This window comes from Salmo salar, chromosome 01, assembly GCF_965601325.2.
Source record: "Salmo salar chromosome 01, fSalSal1, whole genome shotgun sequence".
Taxonomy (NCBI): Eukaryota; Metazoa; Chordata; class Actinopteri; order Salmoniformes; family Salmonidae; genus Salmo; species Salmo salar.
In genome coordinates this window covers 55,997,777-56,024,536 of record NC_138291.1, presented here as the reverse complement: position 1 = coordinate 56,024,536, position 26,760 = coordinate 55,997,777, and the positions used below count along the sequence as shown (strand labels likewise).

At 41.1% G+C, this 26,760-nt stretch overlaps 1 protein-coding gene across 2 annotated transcripts in view; it reads left to right on the top strand.

The window, feature by feature from the left end:
• Positions 1 to 285: 285 nt before the first annotated feature.
• Positions 286 to 26,760, top strand: part of inpp5a (inositol polyphosphate-5-phosphatase A) — a 200,466-nt gene continuing 173,991 nt past the window's right edge. The window contains exon 1 of one of the 2 annotated variants that reach the window (XM_014200229.3): positions 286 to 741. In XM_014200229.3, coding sequence (XP_014055704.1) covers positions 670 to 741 — 72 coding nt within the window. In that variant the 5' untranslated portion in view covers positions 286 to 669. The remainder of the gene's footprint in view (positions 742 to 26,760) is intronic. The other variant, XM_014200220.3, reaches the window with a different exon arrangement.

The following is a 26,760-nucleotide window of genomic DNA, read 5'->3' as shown; positions in this document are numbered from 1 at the left end:
GTTTTCTATCATGTAGCTTCTGTGTCACTACAGAAGGTTAGTAATAACCTGTCTTTGTTATGACATTGTTATGACAGAAGCTTCATACATAGGGCATTCAATTGTTTAGGTAGGACAGTTATATCCCCCCCATTTTAGGTGAATTGTTTTTATTGAGCAACAACAAGTCAAGTGGCCTTTTTGCAAGCGCTCTGAAAGGCAATCTCTTGCTCGGCGTGTCTAGCGGTGCGTTGCCCTTTTAAAAAAGCTCCATCTTTACATTCGCTTGGTGACGTCAGGACAGTGAAGGACTCTAGCCTATCCTCTCTAAACAATCAAAGGCAATGGTCCTGACTGAGTCGCGGCTTACGAGTGAGACTTTTTCACTGCAAAAGCCAGGGAAAAACACTCCACGTTGAAATGAACCAGAGGCCAGCAGTCGCTATGGATTAAAACGGAAACTTTTACGATGGCGGTTAATGTGAAAAAGTAGGCAAAAACATCAGCAGACCTTCAGCAAGCAACTAGATGCACGAGCCTTGCTAGTATGAGCGAGCAGAGCGGTCACAAACCTGGCTGCAGTATTTTCCTCAGTATTTTAACCGAATCAGCCTCAAACATTTAACGACTTGTGCTACTTTAAATTCTAAAACAGTCAAAGTCCGGTACACTTTTGATTCTGAAAGAGTTATGGCGGGGAAGGTGACAGCAGGCTCGGGAATATTGCTCGTGACAGCCAACGTTGGATCGCTCTTTGAAGATGTGAGTTGCTGCGCCTGCGACAGCTTGAAACACGGTGTCTGCTACACTATTTCTTTGTAACTAATGTGAATGTTGTCCTCATGTGTTGGTTACAATGTATTCAACAATGCCGCTTTCAATTTGTGTTCCCTGGGCCCTCGATATGTCAGGTAGTCTTTTATTATAGCGTCGTAAGTAACATACCTTACTTCACTCTATGAACACAACCACAGCGTGGGCCTCTATAGCCGTCAAGATTGATCATGTTTGTAGCCTCTATCATTTCACTAACAGTGATTTGGGGAAAAAACGATTTGTTGGGACGTTGCCTCGGGTTACATCGATCATTCTGTCCTGCAGCTTGCTGTAAAATGGTAGTAGTAGTCTACCATCATGGCCTAGACTACTTGAAAACATTATTGTGACATAGCTAAGGAGTGGAGGCGGAGATTTAGCGTGCCTGTTTTGACTTTCACCTAGGGGCTTTAAATTCTCATAGAAGTACACTATTTTGTAAAAAAAACATTTTTTTAAAAATAGAGATATAGGTGTATTTTTTTTTGTCTGTTTGTCCATAGATAGTACATTTTCCTCATGCGTTCAGATGGGCAACATATACATTGCCTTCAGAAAGTATTCACACCCATTTACTTTTTCCATATTGTTACAGCCTGAATGAAAAATGTATTAAATTGATATTTTGTGTCACTGGCCTACACACAATAGTCCATAATGTCAAATAATTACGTTTTTAGAAATGTTCACAAATTAATTCAATGAAAAGCTGAGATGTCTTGAGTCAATAACTATTCAACCCCTTTGTTAAGGCAATCCTAAATAAGTTCAGGAGTAAAAATGTGCATAACAAATCACATAAGTGTGCAATAATAGTATCTAACATAATTTTTTTTAATGACTGTCTCATCTCTGTAGCCCACATATATAATGTTTCTGTAAGGTCCTTTAGTCGAGCAGTGATTTTAAAACGCAGGTTTAACCACAAAGACCAGGGAGGTTTTCCAATGCCTCGCAAAAAGGGCACCTATTGGTAGATGGGTAAAAATATTTAAAGCAGTGAATATCCCTTTGAGCATGATGAAGTTATTAATTACACTTTGGATGGTGTATCAATACACCCAGTCACTACAAAGATACAGGCATCCTTCCTAACTCGGTTGCCGGAGAATAAAGAAACCGCTCAGGGATTTCACCATGAGGCCAATGGTGACCTTGGAAATAGTTAGATTTTAATGGCTGTGATAGGAGAGACCTGAAAATAGATCAACAACATTGTAGTTACTCCACAATAAAAATATTCCAACACATGCATCCTGTTTGCAAAAAATGTGGTAAAGAAATTAACTTAATTACAGTTTTGACTTAAATCGTCTTGAAAATCTTTGAAAAGACTTGAAAATGGCTGTCTAGCAATGATCAACAACCTACTTGACAGAGCTTGAAGAATTAAAAAACAAATAAAGTGCAAATATTGTACAATCCAGGTGTGGAAAGCTCTTGGACTTACCCAGAAAGATTCACAGCTGTAATTGCTGCCAAAGGAGATTCTAACATATTGACTCGGGGGTGTGAATACTTATGTAAATTAAATTTCTGTATATTTCATTTTCAATAATTTGCTAAAATGTATTTTTCTCTCTCAAATGTTGTGCACAAATTTGTTTACATCCCTTTAGTGAGCATTTCGTCTTTGCCAAGTTAATCCATCTACCAGACAGGTGTGGCATATCAAGAAGCTAAATAAACAGAATGATCATTACACAGGTGCACCCTGTGCTGGGAACAATAAAAGGCCACACAAATGTGCAGTTTTGTCACACAACACAATGCCACAGAAGTCTCAAGTTTTCAGGGAGTGTGCAGGAATGTCCAGCAGAGCTGTTGCCAAAGAATTTAATGTTAATTTCTCTACCATAAGCCACCTCCAACATCGTTTTTGAGAATTTGGCAGTACGACCAACCGGTCTTACAACCGCAGACCACGTGTAACCACACCAACCCAGGACCTCCACATCAGGGTTCTTCACCTGCAGGATCATTTGAGACCAGCCACCCAGACAGCTGATGAAACTGTGGGTTTGCAGAACCGAATAGTTTGTGTAGAAATTGTCTTGGGGAATTTCATCTGCTTGCTTCCCATTCTCACCAGGGTCTTTTGACTTGACTGCAGTTCGGCGTCGTAACAGACTTCACTGGGCAAATGTTCACCTTCGATGGCCACTGGCATGCCAGATAAGTGTGCTCTTCACGGATAAATCCCGGTTTCAACTGTACTGGGCAGATGGCTTCGTGTGGGTGAGTGGTTTGCTGATGTCAACGTTGTGAACAGGGTGCCCCATGGTGGGGTTGTGGTATGGGCAGGCATAAGCTATGGACAATGAACACAAGTAAGTGCACTTTATCAATGACAATTTGAATGCACGGAGATACTGTGACGAGATCCTGAGGCCCATTGACGTGCCATTCATGCACCGCCATCACCTCCTGCTTCAACATAACGCATGGCCCAATGTCGCAAGGATCTGTAAAATGTTTGGAAGCTGAAAATGTCCCAGTTCTTCCATGGCCTGCATACTCACCAGACATGTCACCCGTTGAACATGTTTGGGATGCTCTGGATCAACGTGTACGACAGCGTGTTCCAGTTCAAGCCTATATCCAACAACTTCGCACAGCCGTTGAAGAGGAGTGGGACAACATTCCACAGGCCACAATCAACAGCCTGATCAACTCTATATGAAGGAGATGTGTCGTGCTGCATTAGTAAAATTGTTGTCACACCAGATACTGACTGGTTTTCTGATCCATGCCCCTACTTTATTTTTTTAAGGAATCTGACCAACAGATGCATATCTGTATTCCCAGTCATGTGAAATCCATAGATTACAGCCTAATGCATTTATTTATATTGACTGATTTCATTAAATGACATTGTTGCGTTTTACATTTTTGTTCATTTTATATTTATTCCATTTTGAATTCTGGCTGTAACACAAAATGTGGAATATGTCAAGGGCTATGAATACTTTCTGAAGGCACTGTATCTGCTATTCAGTATGGGTCCAGTGAGAAGGATTTGGATGCATTTTCTTGACAGGTATAGCCTGTAGGCCAATCATAGTAAATATGTACAAAGTGAAACCGACATGTTGTGGAGTAGACTGTAGATTATTTGAATTAGAGTTTTGTTGAAGTTTCTCATGCTGTATTAAATAAACCTGTTTATATCCTAGTTTCCTTCTAATAGCTGCTGGTTCATCATTTTCATGACCCTTTCAACTTAGAATGGCTAACTTGATGATCATAGAGGCATATTTGGCAAACTACTTGTTGTTATGGTCTTTGCTTCGGCTGCTCCTACAACTTCAGCATCCAATAGAATCTTTGATAACGCTTTACCATGTTCTTTTTACTGTGTATTTCCTTTAAGTAAATTGCAATGACTATGGAGTACCACAGACGCTAAACCTAAGTACAGTGTAAGCAGTACAATGACAATTGGATGTGTTGGAACAGAATTGCAAAGTAAGCCCAGTTAGGAATAAGAGCTGTGTTTTTTTTCTTCATAATTCCGTGTTAATACTGACCTTTTTATATGAACGCTACAACTCCAAACAAGTTGTATCACTTTCAGTGTTGTGTCAACATTTCAAGAGCCTCTAAGGGTTTTTTCACTCTGGCTGTTATTAGACTGCCTGTCATGACTGCTGAGTTATGGGTGTCTTATGGATACTAGGCTATTGTTTTTAGAACAGACTTTTAATGTGAGCCATAATGTACATTCAACTAGTAAACACTGGGCATGTTTTTAGTGGGCGTGCAGTGACATTGAAACATTAAATGTTTTTCCAGACTCCAGATGTTGAATTTGGGCATTTGGATGGACTCTTTGACTGTAAGTTGTTTGTGATGTTTTTTTAATTACACACATGAAACAAATACAGGCTTTGTGTTGAGATCACAAGTTCTGGTGTTTTGTGACCTATTTGGCAGAATCTAACATTAGGGGATCAGCTGATGTTAAGGCGGTACTAGTGTCAAACGCGCGCTCTGCTGTTTTCCAACCCTGGTGCCAGGATTGGTAATTTACCTGCCTTATATCAGCTCGCTTGCGCTGAGGGGTGGAAATATTTTAGGTGTGCCCTTAATGTGTGCCAATTTCAAGCAGCGCTACTGGTGATATTTAAGACACACCAAAAGCTTGTCTTAGCAGTAACGTAATTGGTTATGGCATCGATTTTTACCAGCGGAGGCACACAGTAGCCTAATTGGTATTGTTTTATTAAAAAAGGAAAATCAGCAAAACTGTCAACAGACATTCCTCTTTAATTTTTTTTATTGGACATTATTTTTGTCCATGCAGCTTCTGTGAAAAGTTTGGACTCAGTAGGCCTATGTACGATTCCCATTGAATGAAAGGTGTCAGTGACTGTAGGAAGTATGTTCAGGGACATCAAGTTATTGTTTTTCCTTGATCATTTTGTAAAACAATAGTATCTTACACTTTCATCTGTTGGACCTAACTGTCCAATCGCAGGAATTTCGATCGCTGTCCTTGGTGCTGAATCCGGCCCGGGCCTAGTCTACACAAGAAAAGGAAAGTAGACAATCAATGTAGGGTGTTCCAGCAAGAGTGGACATCGAAATATTTCTTTATTGAGGTATCAGGGAAAGCTGTGTGCTTAGTGTGCAAAGAGAGCATCGCTGTCTTGAAAGACTACAACTTGTCCCGACACTTCCAGACAAAGCATGCAGAGAAATATAGGAATATGTCTTCTGAGCAGAGGGCAAGTGCATCGAAAGAGTTGCTTTCTCAGTTGCAAAAGCAGCAAGGACTTTTCACAAAACTGCGTTCAGCAAATCATGGAATTGCAAGAGCTAGCTATGTACTGTCCAATAAAATTGCTAAACATAAACCATTCGCTAATTCATTAAAGAATACTTAATTGACTCTGCAGCAATACTTTGCCCCGACAAGAAAGAGCTGTTTGAAAATGTTTCCCTGTCAAGACGTCCTCAACACGCCGTGCCATTGTTCATCGCAGAGAATATGGAACAACAGGTGAAAGACAAGGTACAGGATTTCTCCTTGGCCCTGGATGAGAGCAGTGATGCACGTGACGCGGCGCAGTTGTTGATATTCTTAGGAGGCATAACCCCAGACTTTGAAATTACAGAGGAGCTTGCTTTAGTGCAGTCAATGAAGACCACAACCACAGGGAAAGATTTATTGGAGGAGGATAATAAGAGTGTGGCAAGCTGGGACTGAGTTTTCAAAAGTTTATCCAGTGTGACCACTGATGGGTGCCCAAACTTGACTGGAAAAAAAACGTTGGCCTTTTGCAAAGGATACAAGATCAAGTAGCTGAGCTGAACATAGATAGGAATGTTTTCCTGCATTGCATTATTCATCAAGAGGTGCTCTGTAAACGTGTTCTGAAAATGAGCCATGTTGTGGATACAGTCACTAAAGTGGTGAACTTCATAAGAGCAAAATCTTTAAACCACAGGCAGTTTGTCTCACTTTTGGAAGAGACAGAGTTGGATCATGTTGATCTCCCCTACCACACAAACGTGAGATGGCTGAGTTTGGTGAAGGTGCTTAAAAGGGTGTGGGACCTGAAGTCGGAGATTGGTGAGTTTTTACAAATGAAAGGAATATGTGTGGATTCCCCTCAACATAATGAATGGTTGGCTGATCTTGCCTTCTCCGTGGACATCATGGCCTCATGAATGAACTGAATTCCAAACTACGAGGAAGGGCCTTTTTGCACATCAGATGTACAGCCTTGTCAAAGCCTTCAAGGGAAAATTACTCCTCCTGACCCTCCAAGTAGAAGCCAACAATCTCACCAAACTTCTGACACTACTAGTCTGTTCCCTATCAGATGACCAGTGGGAGACGTATACATCGCTTCTGTGTGCTTTGAACGGTGAGTTTTCTGTTCATTTTGAGGATTTTCAAAGTGTTGGAAAATGACATGGTGTTGGTTTCCTCTCCTTTCCTCTTCAATGTGGATAACGCTCCCACTGACCTGCAACTTGAGCTTATCCATCTTCAGTCTGATGCAGTGATTGGAGAACTATTCAAAACAATGTCACTGACAAGGTTTCATGCATCTCTTGATGAACAAAACAAAGATTAGTCGTCGCTCCGATGTTTGTACTGTTTGGGTCAACCTATGTATGTGAACAGACATTTTCAGTGATGAAATATAACAAGTCAAGGCACAGATAATCTCTTACTGACTCACCTCTCAGCAGTCCTACGCATAGCGACGTCAGAAACTATATCTGACTTCACTGCTCTAGTCAATGCCCATCAGAGGCTTCAATCCTCACACTGATTGAGTAGTTTAAATGTAATGTTGAGCTCTCTTTCTTGTGCTGAATGCCCTCCATGTAGTTCATTGCATGTTTAATAATGAAAATACCAATCACAAGGAGAACATGGATGTTTTTTATTTCTGTGCATGTTAAAAAAGTTAAATAAGTAGCATATCTGGACGTGATTTACAGTAGATATATCTGCCAACACAGTCATACACATGATGTAGAATCCTGTAATATGATTCTGGCCCACGATGGCTAGAATATATTCTAATGTGGCTCTCCATGGAAATGAATTGCCCAGGCCTGGTGTAGACGTTGTTGAAGTCGCCCCCCCCCCCCCCTAAAAAACGCTAAACATTTGATTGGCTACATGTTTGTTATAACTAGGCCTATTGTAGGGTTAGTGTATATTTTTTTAAATAACTATATGGGCAATTCCACAGTAACGGAATTGCGGTGAGACTCAGCAACAACCATTGATTTCAAAGTTTAACAAACCATACAACTCTATGCACAAGGACTACTTTAAACAATTTACACAGATTATTATTTAAAAAAAAAAAAAATTTTTACGAAGACACATTTGTTGGAGGAACTTTGCAGGTGCGAAGTTTGGTATCAGAATTTTGGTAAAATCTCTCAATTTATGTTAAATATCTGCTCCGAATCAGGATTAAATATGTCTGCTGAAAGAATGGGATGTCAGCTATGACGTGACATTTTTTTATTTTGGTTATTGTAAGTGAAGTGGATTTACCCTCTGTAACAGAATTTCATAATCGGTCCCTGATCTGTACTACACAGAAATGCAAAATTATGGATATGAATGTCATTCTCTTCATGGTAATATATCCTAAATAGGTACAAAAGGTAGAAATATGTTATATCCTCCTTTGCATATTTGGGTAATTATTCTACACACTGACTATTATTTTAATGAGCTCCACCACCAAACAAGACCAAATTTGGTTGTACCGGACCAAATCTGAACCAATCATAGCTGTCTGTTTCACAAGTTTGGACATAAAAGAGTACAGTAAAGTTCAGTATAGGGCTGGGAATTGTCAGGGACCTCACAATATGATATTATCACAATACTTAGGTACCGATACGATCTACATTTCTATATGTATTGTGATTCGATGGTCGAAACATATTGCTCACCATATGTCTGCTGCAGAGGAGCAAGAGAGCCATGAGAAAATTCATTTTCATCAGTCATGGAAATAAAAGCGCTGAAAACAAATTGCCTACCTAATTTTAAAATAATCTTGAAGGGAAAATACTGGAATTTTGGTTTAGGTGAAGGCCAACTAATGCATAATATTGCGATATTGTCAAAACAATATGATATTGTCAAGATAATACCCCGATTTCTAACTGTATCAACCCCCCCCCCCCCCCCCCCCCCCAATTTATAGTGTACTCAACTCTAGTATGCCTTGTGTACTGTACTGAACTCTACTCTAGCGTGCTATATGCTACTGTTCTTTACTGTGATCTACTGTACTGCAATGTACTGATCTGAACGATCATACATTTTCTTTACTGTGCTCTACTGTACTGTCCAAACTTGTGAAACATATACGTGTATGATTGGTTCAGATGATCCGGCCAAATTAAGGCCGGTCCAGACATCTGTGGTCCAGGCGTCTGTGCATCTGCGGACTGACCAAATTTCAATGTCCGCGGACGGTCAGTCCACAATGAGCAAGAGAATGGTTGCCCAAAAAAGTGTTAAACACATCCAATTATATTTTAGATTCTTCAAAGTAGCCACCCTTTGCCTTGATGAAAGCTTTGCACACTCTTAGCATTCTCTCAACCAGCTTCACCTGGAAGGCTTTTCCAACAGTCTTGAAGGAGTTCCCACATGCTAAGCACTTGATGGCTGCTTTTCCTTTGCTCTGCGTTCCAACTCATCCCAAACCATCTCAATTTGGTTGAGGTCGGGATTGTGGAGGCCAGGTCATCTGATGCTGCAATCCATCACTCTCCTTCTTGGTCAAATAGCTCTTACACAGCCTGGAGGTGTGTTGGGTCATTGTCCAGCTGAAAAACAAATGATAGTCCCACTAAGCGCAAACCAGATGGGATGGCGTATCACTGCAGAATGCTGTGGTAGCCATGCTGGTTAAGTGTGCCTTGAATTAAATAAATCACCGACAGTGTTACCAGCAAAACACCACCACACCATAACATCACCTCCTCCATGCTTTACGGTTGGAAATACACATCCGGAGATTATCCGTTCAACCACACCGTGTCTCGCGAAGACGCGGCGGTTGGAACCAAAAATCTCCAATTTAGACTCCAGACCAAAGGACACATTTCCACCGGTCTAATGTCCATTGCTCGTGTTTCTTGGCCCAAGCAAGTCTCTTCTTCTTATTGGTGTACTTTTAGTAGTGGTTTCTTTACAGCAATGGACCATGAAGGCCTGATTCATGCAGTGTCCTCTGAACAGTTGATGTTGAGATGTCTGTTACTTGAACGCTGTGAAGCATTTATTTGGGCTGCAATTTAGGAGGCAGGTAACTCTAATGAACTTGTCCTCTGCAGCAGAGGTAACTGGGTCTTCCATTCCTGTAGCAGTCCTCATGAGTGCCAGTTTCATCATAGCGCTTGATTGGTTTTGTGACTGCACTTGAAGAAACTTTCAAATTTTTTGAAATGTTCCATATTGACTGACCTTCATATCTTAAGGTAATGATGGACTGTCATTTCTCTTTGCTTATTTGAGCTGTTCTTGCTATAATATGGACTTGGTCTTTTACCAAATAGGGCTATCTTCTGTATACCACGCATACCCTGTCACAACACAGCTGATTGGCCCAAACGCATTAAGAAGAAAAGAAATTCCACAAATTAACTTTTAAGAAGGCACACCTGTTAATTGAAATGCATTCCAGGTGACTACCTCATGAAGCTGGTTGAGAGAATGCCAATAGTGTGCAGAGCTGTCATCAAGGCAAAGGGCGTCTATTTGAAGAATCTCAAATTTTGATTTATTTAACACTTTTTTTTTTTTTTATTTTTTTTGGTTAATATATGATTTCATGGGTGAAATAATATAGGATTTGAGCTAATCTAGGTTTATAATTCATCAGATGTGTTGCACCACTTAATCATAGATCCATTGATCCAGATTTAAAATTATCGGTTTTAAACTATGATTGGTGACCTGCTACACCAATATATGATGTATTTCATGAGTTGAAACGAAGTAACTAGCCTACTTGACAAATGAAGCCACACATTGCTGTTCGTTGATAAGATAATAACAATTAGAACTACTACATCTCCATTGTGAAAGGTTGTCATGGGTTGGCTGATTTGAAATAAAATCTGTTATTTGCCAGTACTAGACAGAACTAATTCTTTAGCTAACGTTAGCTACTGTAGCTAGCTAGTTTATAAACCAAGCTAGCTAGCATACAATGTTATTTATTGTCATTACTTAACGTTGTTTAGCCATTATTTGTCCGCTAACCACCTGATCATGGCACGTCAAAGCAGTTCAGATTTCTCGGCTTGTGGAAAAAAACCTCTTGTCGGGGCTGATGGAGATATTTTCTAATGTACTGGAGGATTAAAAAGACAGACAACACGACTGTCAAAAAGAAGACCGACGACAACACGACTGTCAAAAAGAAGACCGACACCTGGGCCATTTCATGCAACAAATGTAATGGATCAACACAGATTTAAAGAGAAGAGGGACCCAAATCAGATGAAACAGTGCTGGAAAAAAATGACAAGCGAAATCCAAAATTGATGCGGCAGAGGAGAAGCGTGGGCTATTTCTGACCGGAGCCGGAGGGGGACCTCTGTCCAAGGGAATTGATCCTATCACCCAGAATAGATGCGAGATTTCCCAGCAGTTTGCCCCTCTCTGTAACTCCTATGACGACGATGATGACGACAGACAACTTGACCCACCATTATTTAGTAAGCATAAATAACTGGTAAATAGCAATGCCTATAATGCACGTTAAAACTAACGATCATGTTACTTCACTACAATGTTATCATTATCAGGCCCTTTACAGCATGTTGCTTAACATCATTCGTACCAAGGCTAGGCATATCATAAGCACCAATTCAATTGTTGTACAAAATGTGCACGTAAATAGCCTACTGATAATTAGTTAATTATCAGAAAACTCAACATGATTCAACTTGTCTAATTATTCTCTGAGGAATTAGTTTTGGTCTCTCCACAGTAAATATTATCAGTTAAACCACCTCCGTTTAGAATGTATCTCCAATCTACATTTATACATTTTTAATTTATTGAGCAACAGGCTTAAATTTAATCTAGGTTTAAAGTGAAAACTAAACTTAGATTAGAGGAAGGATTTAATTTCACTAGGATTCATTTAAAACTAGGTTTAAAATTTGGTGCAACAAGAAAAATTGATAAATTGGGTTAAAAGGTTTAAGAGTTAATCCATATTGGTGCATCCCACCCCATATGTGTTATTTCATAGTTTTGATGTCTTGACTATTTTTCTACAATGTAGAAAATAAAGAAAAACCCTTGAATAAGTAGGTGTTCTAAAACTTTTGACCGGTAGTGTATGTATGTATGCATGTACGTACGTACGTACATACATGCATGCATAAACTCAGCAAAAAAAGAAGTCCCTTTTTCAGGACCCTGTCTTTCAAAGATAATTCGTAAAAATCCAAATAACTTCACAGATCTTCATTGTAAAGGGTTTAAGCTTTAATTTGGTTTATTGCACTTGTGAATGTATGATATTTCTAATAATTCTTTTTGAATTTCGCGCACTGCAATTTCACCGGATGTTGTCAAATCGATTCCGCTAACGGGATTTGATCCATAAGAAGTTTTAAACTCTGTTTCCCATGCTTGTTCAATGAACCATAAACAATTAAATGAACATGCACCTGTGGAACGGTCGTTAAGACACTGACAGCTTACAGACGGTAGGCAATTAAGGTCACAGTTATGTAAACTTAGGACACTAAAGAGGCCTTTCTACTGACTCTGAAAAACACCAAAAGAAAGATCCCAAAAGGTCCCTGCTCATCTGCGTGAACATACCTTAGGCATGCTGCAAGGAGGCGTGAGGACTGCAGATGTGGCCAGGGCAATAAATTGCAATGTCTGTACTGTGAGACGTCTATGACGGCGCTACAGGGAGACAGGATGGACAGCTGATCATCCTCGCAGTGGCAGACCACGTGTAACAACACCTGCACAGGATCGGTACATCCGAATATCACACCTGCAGGACAGGTACAGGATGGCAACATCTGCCCGAGTTACACCAGTAATGCACAATCCCTCCATCAGTGCTCAGACTGTCCTCAATAGGCTGAGGGAGGCTGGACTGAGGGCTTGTAAGGCAGGTCCTCACCAGACATCACAGGCAACAACGTTGCCTATGGGCACAAACCCACCGTCGCTGGACCAGACAGGACTAGCAAAAAGTGCTCTTCACTGACCAGTCACGGTTTTGTCTCACCAAGTGTGATGGTCGGATTCGCGTTTATCGTCGAAGCAATGAGCGTTACACCGAGGCCTGTACTCTGGAGCGGGATCGGTTTGGAGGTGGAGGGTCCATCATGGTCTGGGGCAGTGCGTCACAGCATCATCGGACTGAGTTTGTTGTCATTGCAGGCAATCTCAACGCTGTTCGTTACAAGGAAGACATCCTCCTCCCTCATGTGGTACCCTTCCTGCAGGCTCATCCTGATATGACCCTCCAGCCTGACAATGCCATCAGCCATACTGCTCGTTCTGTGCGTGTTTTTCTGCAAGACCGGAATGTTGGTGTTATGCCATGGCCAGCGAAGAGCCCGGATCTCTATCCCATTTAGCACGTCTGGGAGCTGTTGGATCGGAGGGTGAGGGCTAGGTGCCTTGGTGGAAGAGTGGGGTAACATCTCACAGCAAGATCTGGTGTAGTCCATGAGGAGGAGATGCACTGCAGTACTTAATGCAGCTGGTGGCCACACCAGATACTGACTGTTACTTTTGGTTTTGACCCCCCCCCCTTTGTTCAGGGACACATTATTCCATTTCTATTAGTCACATGTTTGTGGAACTTATTCAGTTTGTCTCAGTTGTTGAATCTTATGTACATACAAATATTTACACATGTTAAGTTTGCTGAAAATAAACACAGTTGACAGTGAGAGTGTGTTTATTTTTTGGGCTGAGTTTATATACAGTGCCTTCAGAAAGTATTCAGCCTCCTTGACTCTTTCCGCATTTTGTTACATTACAGCCTTATTCTGAAATTGATTAAATTAAATGTTTTATTACAAATAAAAAATCAGAAATACGTTATTTCTGTAAGTGTTCAGTCCCTTTGCTAGGAGACTCGAAATTGAGCTCAGGATCATTCTGTTTCCATTGATCATTCTTGAGATGTTTCTACAACTTAATTGAAGGGGACTTTCAATGCTGCAGAAATGTTTTGTTACCTTTCCCCAGATCTGTGCCTCGACACAATCCTGTCTCAGAGATCTACGGACAATTCCTTCAACCTCATGGCTTGGTTTTTGCTCTGAGATGCACTGTCAACTGCGGGACCTTTTATATAGACAGGTGTGTGCCTTTCCAAATCATGTCCAATCAGTTGAATTTGCCACAGGTGGACTCCAATCAAGTTGTAGAAACATCTCAAGCATGATCATTGGAAACAGGATGCATCCGAGCACAATTTCGAGGCTCATAGAAAAGGGTCTGAATACTTAAGATATTTCATTTATTTGTAATTTATTTTGTAACAATTTCTAAAAAAACGGTTTTCGTTTTTTCATTATGCGGTATTGTGTGTAGATTGATGTGGAAAACTATTTAATCCATTTTAGAATAAGGCTGTAACGTAACAAAATCTGAAAAAAAACTAAACGGGTCTGAATACTTTCCGAATGCACTCTAGGCCTAGCTGCTGCTCCTGCTGGATTGGAACCCTGAATGACTCCATAATCAAGCACAGCGTGTGTATTTGAAGGTTGTTGATTTTTCATGTTGCTACTGTAGGTGGGCCCACTGCTAACACTTTGTTAACAATCTGAGAGGAGGGCCTGTGGAGAGTTGTGCTTTTCTGGTAAACAGATAAGAATGTTATAGTTTAATCTCAGATGGAACAGAAATAGCTTGTGGAAAATCTGTGTGTTTATATTTAGTCCCAGATCACATGGTTGATGCTAGGTAATGGTGCAGGCTAAGTGAATAATATGATATAATAGTCTGCAGTAAGTCTTTAGAGTGGTGGAGGGGTATTAGACTGCAATATGCGTGTTTTGGTTTATGGTGCTGAACATTAAATCTGTTGTGAACATGATTAGAATTTGTCTTTTTTGTTTGTTTCGTCACGTTGTCTAGAAGGGCTGGGCGATATGGCCTAAAAATCATATGTCAATTTTCTTCTTCAAACTTATCTGCGATTCTCGATATACAGTATATTTTCTCTAAATAAGCGTTGTTGTACAATTTAAAGATCAAATCTGCATTTCAGACAGCCAGAAATAATGTAATGAATTCAGGGCTTGTGAAATTATACCTAGGCAAAATTATAAGCCTCCGACAACTTTAAGACCCACTAATTTCATTTATCAAAAATATTTAAACCTGCTTTTTTTGTAAAAAAAAATAAAAAAAATACCAGAATGCATGCATAATGCACATTCACTAATAATGATTAACTTCTTGTAGCAGTCTTTATAGAAAATTAACACAGGTCTCATAAACTCGCAGAAGCCTACATGCCAGTGAGTAGCCAGCTAATCTTATTTTTCAAGTTTAGCAAACCTATTTTCTAACTAACAATTTAGAACAGAAGGGTATGTTCAAAACAATTCAACTATCTCCAACTGTTTGAACAGCATGCTAGCCTGTCCACTTTGTTCAGATGTTGAAATCAAGTGGCCTACCTTATTTCTCAGACTGAAAATGAGTTGCCAATTCCTTATGTAATTGTGTTTTTTTTCATGCTTATTGAACATGTATAAAATAGACTAGACAGCTAGTTTAACAGAATTTGGCCAAAATGCTGCTAGCCGTGCGTGGTACTGCAATGCCGCGCTTGACAAACTAAGCATACATTGTCCACAATCAATGTTCATTGATACTCCCGTTTTAGTCGTGTCTGCTCTGCGCACAATTTGAGGAGTTGAGACATTAAAAAGTGTATCGTTAGAAAGGTTAACTTCTCTATTACACTAAAATAATGTCTCCACGCGTTTCGGTGTCCATATGAACGATTTCAGTTGGACCCAAGCTCAAATGCAAATAGCGAGTTGAAACACTTGTCAGAGAGGAAGACGCGATCTCTCGTCTTTGTTGTGAGTGGCAGAGGGAGGAGCTTGGTGTGTAAGTGGGAAGGTGCACACAGCCTACAGTCATTGTAAACAGCACAGAACTAGCGAAAGAAACGAGACCAAAAAGACAACGTACACGCTTGTAAAAACGAGCCAGCCCTAGTGTCTAGCCCAAAGTTCAGTCAGATTGAAGAGATTTCAACTAGATATGTTTAATAGTGTATTTGCAGAGAGGAGGTTGACAATGAAACGTTTTGAGAAAGGGGTAGCTAATAATGACCTCTATAATGGGTGAAGAGCTTCATGTGTCCTGACCAAATGACTAGGCTTGCTGAATCACTGACCTTACCAGCCAATGGTTGACTTGCCACATTACAGAGTTCCTGAAAGTTGAGACTTTCAAACAATTGCTTTTGATGACACCACCATCTCTCCTTGTGTTTTCATTCTTAGAGAGTTCCAGTATGTGTTAGATGTTGGAATGGAAGGTTTCTGAAAGAAGTATCAGATGGTGCTATTTTGGTGCGCTCCCAGCTTGCGCTCTCCTCCTGCCCCCTCAGAACATGAAATTAGATTTTTAAATGGAAGATTGAGTAAGATGAATTGTGCTGGCATCTAGAAGCCAGAATAATCAGCGTCTATTGCCTGAGCCCTCTTTTTATTCCTCGCCAATGTTATTTATTTAATAATATGTTGACTTTTTGGGCCTAGATTATGCTGCGGTGATTTATACACCATTTATAATTTTCCGTTAAAGAATACTGAACTCTTACGTCGCTGCATTTGTACAATTCACTTAATAAGGAAAATGGTGAGTTGTCTGGACATTTAGTTGATTCTTCTCTAATTGGTACAGCTGGGAGTTTAGTGGCATTCTGCTTCTCTTTTACCACCCGTAATTTCTTTGGATGAGAATCTGAGCTGTTCAGTAGATCTCTTCAGATCACGGCCATTACATTGATGAGAACTAGGCCTGTATGAAGTTTGTGGTCATATGCACATCCTTAAAAACATAGGTGCTGGCCTAATAAAGATTTCTAGTAAAGAACAAGCCCATGATGACCTGAACTCCTCTAACATTACCAGCTTTAAAACTGTATAAGATATCACACTTTGATAGCTTCAGGAATTTCAGCAGCATTCAGCAAACTGAGTGTTGTTATTGAGGAGTCCACCATTCAAAAGAACCGTGAATACATTTTTCTTTCAGGTGGTTCTGCTCTGTATCTGCATGGGAGGTATTGCCTTTCACTTAGTGCTTTCCTGTCATTTCCATGTAATATGACCCATGAGCACCAATGTGAAGTTCATAGGAGCGTATCAAAATGGGTGTCAAATGAATGCTAGGAGTCTATATTTTGGAGAAATTAATGCCCAAACAAGGTTTCCATCCAACCATTTCATGCGGATGAATTACTTTACACATGAAAAAGTCACGACCGGGCTGAGGAAACAGGACAACCTTCTTAATGTTTGGTAGACTCGGTGTATATACAGGCAGTTTGTGGGCCTGGTAACAGATAAAGACTCACTCTGATGCTGTTGAAATGCAGTTCTTGAGGAGAAACGACCACACAGGATGTGTGTACATCTTGCCAGCCAAGGATGACAAGGCTTGGGTAGCTGTAGGTCAAGTTGTCCAGTCCCTGTGTCCTTTTGTGGACAACGGGGAGGAGGTACCATTTTCATGTACTGGCAGATTAAAAGGTGTGAGATTAATACAAAGCATGAGTTTATAAAAATACTTTATTTGAGTTTGCATGTTTATTCTGTTACTCAGTAGGTGATTGATAATAACATTTAATATTTAAATAAGACTTCTGTCATTAATGATCTAGAATATAATTTTTATGTTTGTGCTTTTCTGTAAACCAATTTCTGTGTTCATGCAAGTGACTGACTGAACGCCTCACTTTAGTATCTGCAATTTGGCACTACGCCCAGACCCTTGTTTTGAGAACAATATCTCAGTTTCAAGGTCTCACCTTGGCGAGAAGAAGCCTCGTGAGGTATTGGTCTGCCACATGCATGAACCAGTATTGGCCGGTCACATGAAGGAAGCAAATGTTCATTCATTCTCAATGATGAATAAGCTTAATCATGCAAATATGACTTGTCTGCAGTATGTAAGAGAACTGCCCCGCGAGAGCTCCTGCCAGACATTCACTGGTGCATTGAGTTTGTTGGAACCTCTCCAGAGTGCTGATAATAAACAATGATTAATTTACTGTTGACTGAGTGTCCCTGGGTAGTATTTCCACAACATTTTGTTGAAGCACCTTTGGCAGCGATTACAGCCTTGAGTCTTCTTGGGTATGACGCTACAAGGTTGGCACACCTGTATTTGGGCAGTTTCTCCCATTCTTCTCTGCAGATCCTCTCAAGCTCTCAGGTTGGATGGGGAGCGTCGCTGCTCCGGTATTTTCAGGTCTCTCAGGGGTTGTAAAAGTCTGGGCTCTTGTTGGGCCACTCAAGGACATTGAGACTTGTCCCGAAGCCACTCCTGCGTTGTTTTGGCTGTGTGCTTAGGGTTGTTGGAATGTGAACCTTCACCCCAGTCTGAGGTCATGAGCACTCTAGAGCAGGTTTTCATCAAGGATCTCTCTGTACTTTGCTCCGTTCATCTTTGCCTCGATCCTGACTAGTCTCCCAGTCCCTGCCGCTGAAAAACATCTCCACAGCATGATGCTGGCACCATGCTTCACCGTAGGGATGGTGTCAGGTTTCCTCCAGACGTGACGTTTGGCATTCAGGCCAAAGAGCTCAATCTTGTTTCTCATGGTCTGAGAGTCTTTAGGTGCCTTTTGGCAAACTCCAAGTGGGCTGTTGTGCCTTTAACTGAGGAGTGGCTTCTGTCTGGCCACTCTACCATAAAGGCCTGATTGGTGGAGTGCTGCAGAGATGGTTGTCCTTCTGGAAGGTTCTTCCATCTCCACAGAGGATCTCTGAAGCGCTGTCAGTCACCATCAGGTTCTTGGTAACCTCCTTGACCGAGGCCCTTCTCCCCTGATTGCTCAGTTTGGCCGGATGGCCAGCTCTTGGAAGAGTCTTGGTGGTTCCAAACTTCTTCCATTTAAGAATGATGGAGGCCACTGTGTTCTTGGGGACCTTCAATGCTGCAGTAATGTTTTGCTACCCTTCCCCAGATCTGTGCCTTGACACAATCCTGTCTTGGAGCTCTACGGACAATTTCTTCGACCTCATGTCTTGGTTTTTGCTCTGACATGCGCTTTCCAAATCATGTCCAATCAAATTGAATTTACCACAGGTGGACTCTAATCAAGTTGTATATACATCTCATGGATGAGCAATGGAAACAGGATGCACCTAAGCTCAATTTCGAGTTTCATAGCAAAGGGTCTGAATACTTATGTAACTATTTCTGTTTTAGTTTTTTCATACATTTGCAAACATTCCTACAAACCTGTTTTCGATTTGTCATTATGGGCTGTTGTGTGTAGATAATTTTAGAATAAGGCTATAACGTAACAAAACGTGGAAAAAGTCAGGGGGTCTGAATACTTTCCGAATGCACTGTGTGTATATATAGGCTAAAGGTTTAAACTAAATGTCATGTTTGACAAATATAATGTAGGATCATTATTAATATCTGAAGGCTTGATTCTGTTAACATACTTGAGGTACTGTTTGCTCAGATAGGAGAGAAAGACCAGTGCCTGTTGCACAATGCAAAATCCCCCACCTTGCAAAAGCGGATGCAGTCCAAATGTTGAAACTATTTAACCATAAACGTAATTGTTTAAAACCATGTTTTGTCATTTTATGAGGCATGTCTTAGTGTGTTCCGACCCATAGGTATGTCAATAAAATGTGTCATTTCCTCATGCCATTGAAACCAGTATTTCCCTCATGTTCTCAACTTTTTTTTTTGTCCAGCAGCCAAAGACCTAGTCATATTAACAACCCATGCTTGGGAGGATATTTTCATCTGACAGATATTTTCATCTCTGTCAGATGAAACCGCTCGTGTTTTTGGTGCACTTTTAAGAAAGGTGTTTTTCCACTAATTGCATTTTGGTTATAGCCTACTGCCGTGTGCGCATTGCTGCGCTTATAATGTGGAGAAATAGCCTTTTTAGTTCATCAAATTTTAAGCTCAACATTCTCATCTGTTGCGTCAGTCTCATTTACTTTAAAATGTTTTTTGATGTACAGTGGTTGTATTCATTTGGGATCTTTCGCATCCCACAATTGTCCCAGAGTATTTTTGGAACATTTATTTCTCGCACAGAAGGACAAGCTGGCCAATAGAATAGGTGAACTTTTTTTACTAATAGGGAGAGTAGATAGACATAGGCTAGTGCTTATGCTGTTCGTTAGGTCTGCTCATCTTATTGGCTGACAAAAAGTAAATGTGGACAGTTCCTCTAACATCTTCAATATGCGCCTCGGAATTGGATAAGAATGCGTTGCTGCTGCATCCCCGATGTGTCTGTCTTCATTTGTAGCCTACTTCGGAGCTGAGATGCCTGTGAGAAGGACCTGAAAACGTGATGGGCATTGGCTAATAATAATTAAGATATCAGAGCGCCATGTGAGTGAGCGGTGCTTCGGTGTGTGTGTGACGATTGGCAGCCGGGAGAAGGGAATTGAATTATTATATTCAGCTCAAGGGCACAACAGCCTGCCTTGGGGAAATTGGAGGCCTGGTGGTGTCTCACTACGTTGCATCAGCAGTAGATGAGAGGAGGGAGAGAATAAGTACTGTAGTGAGTGCTTCTGTGGATCTCAGACTGGTTGGTTACATCAGAGGTGTGGTGTTGCTTTTCAAGGCGCTTATTCTCACAGAATAGAGTTGTCGGGACAATTTCAATTGACATATGTACATTACTAGTCAAAAGTTTAGACACCTGTTCATTCAAGGGTTTTTCTTTATTTTGACTATTTTCTACATTGTAGAATAATAGTGAAGACATCAAAACTATGAAGTTACACATGGAATAATTTAGTAACCAAAAAAGTGTTAAACAAAAATATATTTTATGAGTTTCTTCAAAGTAGCCACCCTTTGCCTTGATGACAGCTTTGGCCACTCTTGGCATTCTCTCAACCAACTATATAAGGAATGCTTTTCCAACAGTCTTGAAGGACTTCCCACATATGCTGAGCCCTTGTTGGCTGCTTTTCCTTCACTCTTTGGTTCAGCTTATCCCAAACCATCACAGTTTAGTTGAGGTCAGGTGATTGTGGAGGCCAGGTCATCTGATGCAGCACTCTCCTTCTTGGTCAAATAGCCCTTACACAGCGTGGAGGTGTGTTTTGGGTCATTGTCCTGTTGAATAACAAATGATAGTCCATCTAAGTGCAAACCAGATGGGATGGCGTATTGCGGCAGAATGCTTTGGTAGCTATGCTGGTTAAGTGTGCCTTTAATTCTAAATGAATCACTGACAGTGTCACCAGTAAAGCACCATCACACCACTTCCATGCTTCACGATGGGAACCACACATGCAGAATTCATCCATTCATCTACTCTGCGTCTCACAAAGAAACGGTGGTTGGAACCAAAGATCTCACCTGTCTAATGTCCATTGTTCGTGTTTCTTGGCCCAAGCAAGTCTCTTCTTCTTAATGGTGTCCTTTAGTAGTGGTTTCTTTGCAGCAATTCGACCATGAAGGCCTGATTCACACAGTCTACTCTGAACTGTTGATGTTGAGATGTCTGTTAAATGCTCCAAAGAGTTCAAGTATCTGGGCTGCTATGTCTGAGGCTGGTAACTCTAATGAACTTGTACTCCGCAGCAGAGGTAACTCTGGGTCTTCCTTTCCTGTGGCGGTCCTCATGAGAGCCAGTTTCATCATAGCGCTTGATTGTTTTTGCGACTGCACTTGAAGAAACATTGAAAGTTCTTGAAATTTTCCGTATTGACTGACCTTCATGTCTTAAGGTAATGATGGCATTTCGCTACACTCGCGTTAACATCTGCTAACCATGTGCATGTGACCAATAAATTTGTATATGATTTGACTGTCATTTCTCTTTGCTTATTTTAGCTGTTCTTGCCATAATATGGACTCAGCCCTTTTTGTTAAAAGACCATCTTCTGTATACCAGCCCTACCTTGTCCCAACACAACTGATTGGCTCAAACGCATTAAGAAATGTACTTTTAACAAGGCACACCTGTTAACACTTTATGGGTTACTACATGATTCCATGTGTTATTTCATAGTTGTAATGTCTTCTATTATTCTACAATGTAGAAAATAGTAAAAATAAAGAACCCTTGAATTAGTAGGTGTGTCCAAACATTTGACTGGTACTGTACATGTATGGCTCCAATTTGGTCACGAATGCAGCAAAATATTTTGCTGTGCGACCTAGTTTTATTTTGGGAGCACTGTGCAACTAATGAAGAAAAAAAAAAAATCTCTCAGATAATGTAATGATAAGGTTTCGCTGTACAAGCAAGTGTAGATTCGTTAGCATCATGGTTTCACTTTCTTCTACCCCAACCGGTTAAGGGGAGTTGAGATGCAGAGCTGTTTTTATTTCGAAGCTCATTCCTTCCACTCCAAAATAAAATACATGTAGGTCATAAATATAGGTTGTTTATTAATTTTTAGCATTGTGGAGATTTACATCTATCCACGTTGCAGAGATCAGCACAGCAGGGCCGCCGGCAAACGTGTGGCGAGCTGGAATTTGCCCCAGCACTTTTGATTTGGTTTGATAAAAATATTGACATCAGCATTAAACAGAGTGACAAAGAACTGTTGTTTAGACTGATTCGCCTCATGATATGTTTGTCTGGATTTTTGTTTTCATCCGTCTTGGGGCCAAAGGCTTTTCCAGGATTTTGTAAAATTTTTTTTACAAATCTGGTCCCATCATATCCCATAACTTAAAAAAAAAAATTATAGCTTATTTATTATGGCCATACCCTGCATTTTACCTGGTTTGGTTAGCCTACCATATCAGGAAAAACATTGGGCCCCAGGAAAACAATTTCCCCACCACCACTCTGGGACCTGTGATGCCACCTCTGAAATCACCACACAATGTTAGAACATGTTTTTTCATTTGTATTTGAATGATCTACTATCTAAAAAAATTCACTTGCGTATTTCAAAATGTTAGTATATCAAAAAAATGTAGATAGTATCGACATAAAAAAAGATTGTTGGCGGGAATGGAAATGCCTCACACTTTTCCTCAAGGTGTCAACACTTTTGAGTGAGCCTAACACAGATTCTCATGACTGTCTTGTTGAAGGAGGAAACTACGCTCATATAGAGAAAGTCATGAACAGAATATTTTCATTTCATGTCTGAAAAGTTTTTGCTCCTTTTCCAATCTACCTGTTGGCCACAGCAGGGCTAGTATAGAGACTGTATAGGGCTAGGTCCAGTGAATAAGCATCCGCTTAGGCCCCTGCGTCTGCTAGGGGGCCCTGACCAAGAGGTGGGCCACTAAAATGTTTTGCCCGGGAGGTGGTGGGCCCCCCATTAGCCTGGCTGACTCTATCCACGATTCACAGCTGCAGGGAGAGCTGTGACACACTGGTCCCTCAGAAATGTAGCTACGGGGTTTGATTGGTTCTCTGAAAGAAAAAAATAAATAAAAAAAAAGTGTTGTAATGAAGAGGGCGGGGGCTCTGTGTGGGTGTTTGAGTGAGAAAGACAGAGGAGAGCCAACCAGTAAAAGCACAGCTCCCTTCATTATCAACTCATTGTGCCGACAATATCAAAGAGCCATTCCAGACTCTGAAGTTAGGTGTTAGGTGCTAGCCAGACTAGTGCCCCCCAAAGACATCTAAAAAAGGCTGGGGCGTGCCCTGGCTATGTCCATGCACTCCTATAGACGTGCACAATGTCCACCGAATCCAGCTTTCTTGTGTCTACCGAACCTTGTGAGAACAGCCTGACTCAGTACTCCTTTAATGACATGCATGTCGATACTTGCCTTGTCACAAGAATGTCAACATTTTTTATTTTTTTACATTTTAAAATATAACCTTTATATAACTAGGCAAGTCAGTTAAGAACAAATTCTTATTTACAATGACGGCCTACCGGGGCACAGTGGGTTAACTGCCTTGTTCAGAGGCAGAACGATTTGTACCTTTTTTTTTAACATGTGTTGCCCATATTAAATAAAGCAGGTAAAGTAGAGACTCCTTCTGTGGAGGCTTGCTGATTAACCTGACTGGGGCTTGTCACAACTGGAATATAGACTACCCTATTACATGAGAAATAGAGTATTACAGTATGAGTCATAATACCCATAAAGCCTAGTGGTCAAACAGGGAAATGGTTCCAACTGTTTTTCCATTCTTCATAATTCACACAGGGGATTTTGGAAAGCAATAACAAATAAGGGCTGTGTTTTGTGTAGGCTTACCCTGGCGTAACGTTTTGCTAACAGTGTAAATATTTCAAGAACAAGGTGACTTTTATCAATATATTCACCTGTATTTACCCCAACAAATGAAATGCTAAAAAGCTGCTAATGTGGCAATCATAAAGAACTACAAATGTTTTTGCCCGCGCTGGTGCTGCGGACTGCTATATTTTTCCGCTAATACAGGACTATTGAAGGCCCAGTGCACTACTTATGTGATTTAAAAAAAGGAAAGTGTGTGTGTGTTTTATTTATTTATTTGTTTTATTTATTTATATATATATGCGCAGGTACACCTCCAATTGACTCAAAAGATGTCAATTAGCCTATCAGAAGCTAACCCTAAAGCCATGACATAATTTTCTGGAATTTTCCAAGCTGTTTAAAGGCACAGTCAACTTAGTGTATGTAAACTTCTGACCCACTGGAATTGTGATAGATTATTGCACTGTGTTTGTAAACAATTGTTGGAAAAATGACTTGTGTCACACACACAGTTGAAGTCGGAAGTTTACATACACTTAGGTTGGAGTCAATAAAACTTGGTTTTCAACCACTCCACAAATGTCTTGTTACCAAACTATGGTTTTGGCAAGTCAGTTAGGACATCTACTTTGTGCATGACACAAGTCATTTTTCCAACAATTGTTTACAAACACAGTGCAATAATCTATCACAATTCCAGTGGGTCAGAAGTTTACATACACTAAGTTGACTGTGCCTTTAAACAGCTTGGAAAATTCCAGAAAATTATGTCATGGCTTTAGAAGCTTCTGATAGGCTAATTGACATCTTTTGAGTCAATTGGAGGTGTACCTGCGCATGTATTTCAAGGCCTACCTTCAAACTCAGTGCCTCTTTGCTTGACATCATGGGAAAATCAAAAGAAATCAGCCAAGACCTCAGAAAAAAAATTGTAGACCTCCACAAGTCTGGTTCATCTTTGGGAGAAATTTCCAAATGCCTGAAGGTACCACGTTCATCTGTACAAACAATAATACGCAAGTATAAACACCATTGGACCACGCAGCCGTCATACCGGTCAGGAAGGAGACACGTTCTGTCTCCTAGAGATTAACGTACTTTGGTGTGAAAAGTGCAAATCAATCCCAGAACAACAGCAAAGGACCTTGTCAAGACGCTGGAGGAAACGGGTACAAAAGTATTTATATCCACATTAAAACGAGTCCTATATCGACATAACCTGAAAGGCCGCTCAACAAGGAAGAAGCCACTGCTCCAAAACCGCCATCAAAAAGCCAGACTATGGTTTGCAACTGAACATGGGGACAAAGATGGTACTTTTTGGAGAAATGTCCTCTGTTCTGATGAAACAAAAATATAACTGTTTGGCCATAATGACCATCATTATGTTTGGAGGAAAAAGGGGGAGGTTTGCAAGCCGAAGCACACCATCCCAACCGTGAAGCACGGGGGTGGCAGCATCATGTTGTGGGGGTGCAAGGAGGCCTACAAACCTGACTCAGTTACACAAGCTCTGTCAGGAGGAATGGGCAAAAATTCACCTAACTTATTGTGGGAAGCTTGTGGAAGGCTACCCAAAACATTTGACCCAGGCTAAACTATTTAAAGGCAATGCTACCAAATACTAATTGAGTGTATGTAAACTTCTGACCCACTGGGAATGTGATGAAAGAAATAAAAGCTGAAAGAATTAATTCTTTACTATTATTCTGACATTTCACATTCTTAGAATATAGTGGTGACCCTAACTGACCTAAAACAGGTCATTTTTACTAGGATTAAATGTCAGGAATTGTGAAAAACTGAGTATAAATGTATTTGGCTAAGGTGTATGTAAACTTTCATGTGTGTGTGTGTGTGTGTGTGTGTGTATCAAAAAAATAAAGGGAGCACTTAAACAACACAATGTAACTCCAAGTCAGTCACACTTCTGTGAAATCAAACTGTCCACTTAGGAAGCAACACTGATTGACAATAAATTTCACATGCTGTTGTGCAAATGGAATAGACAACAGGTGGAAATTATAGGCAATTAGCAAGACACCCCCAATAAAGGAGTGGTTCTGCAGGTGGGGACCACAGACCACTTCTCAGTTCCTATGCTTCCTGGCTGATGTTTTGGTCACTTTTGAATGCTGGTGGTGCTTTCACTCTAGTGGTAGCATGAGACGGAGTCTACAACCCACACAAGTGGCTCAGGTAGTGCAGCTCATCCAGGATGGCACATCAATGCGAGCTGTGGCAAGAAGGTTTGCTGTGTCTGTCAGCGTAGTGTCCAGAGCATGGAGGCGCTACCAGGAGACAGGCCAGTACATCAGGAGACGTGGAGGAGGCCGTAGGAGGGCAACAACCCAGCAGCAGGACCGCTACCTCCGCCTTTGTGCAATGAGGAGCAGGAGGAGCACTGCCAGAGCCCTGCAAAATGACCTCCAGCAGGCCACAAATGTGCATGTGTCTGCTCAAACGGTAAGAAACAGACTCCATGAGGGTGGTATGAGGGCCCGACGTCCACAGGTGGGGGTTGTGCTTACAGCCCAACACCGTGCAGGACGTTTGGCATTTGCCAGAGAACACCAAGATTGGCAAATTCGCCACTGGTGCCCTGTGCTCTTCACAGATGAAAGCAGGTTCACACTGAGCACATATGACAGACGCCGTGGAGAACGTTCTACTGCCTGCAACATCCTCCAGCATGACCGGTTTGGCGGTGGGTCAGTCATGGTGTGGGGTGGCATTTCTTTGGGGGGCCGCACAGCCCTCCATCTGCTCGCCAGAGGTATCCTGACTGCCATTAGGTACCGAGATGAGGTCCTCAGACCCCTTGTAAGACCATATGCTAGTGCGGTTGGCCCTGGGTTCCTCCTAATGCAAGACAATGCTAGACCTCATGTGGCTGGAATGTGTCAGCAGTTCCTGCAAGAGGAAGGCATTGACTGGCCCGCCCGTTCCCCAGACCTGAATCCAATTGAGCACATCATGTCTCGCTCCATCCACCAACGCCACGTTGCACCACAGACTGTCCAGGAGTTGGCGGA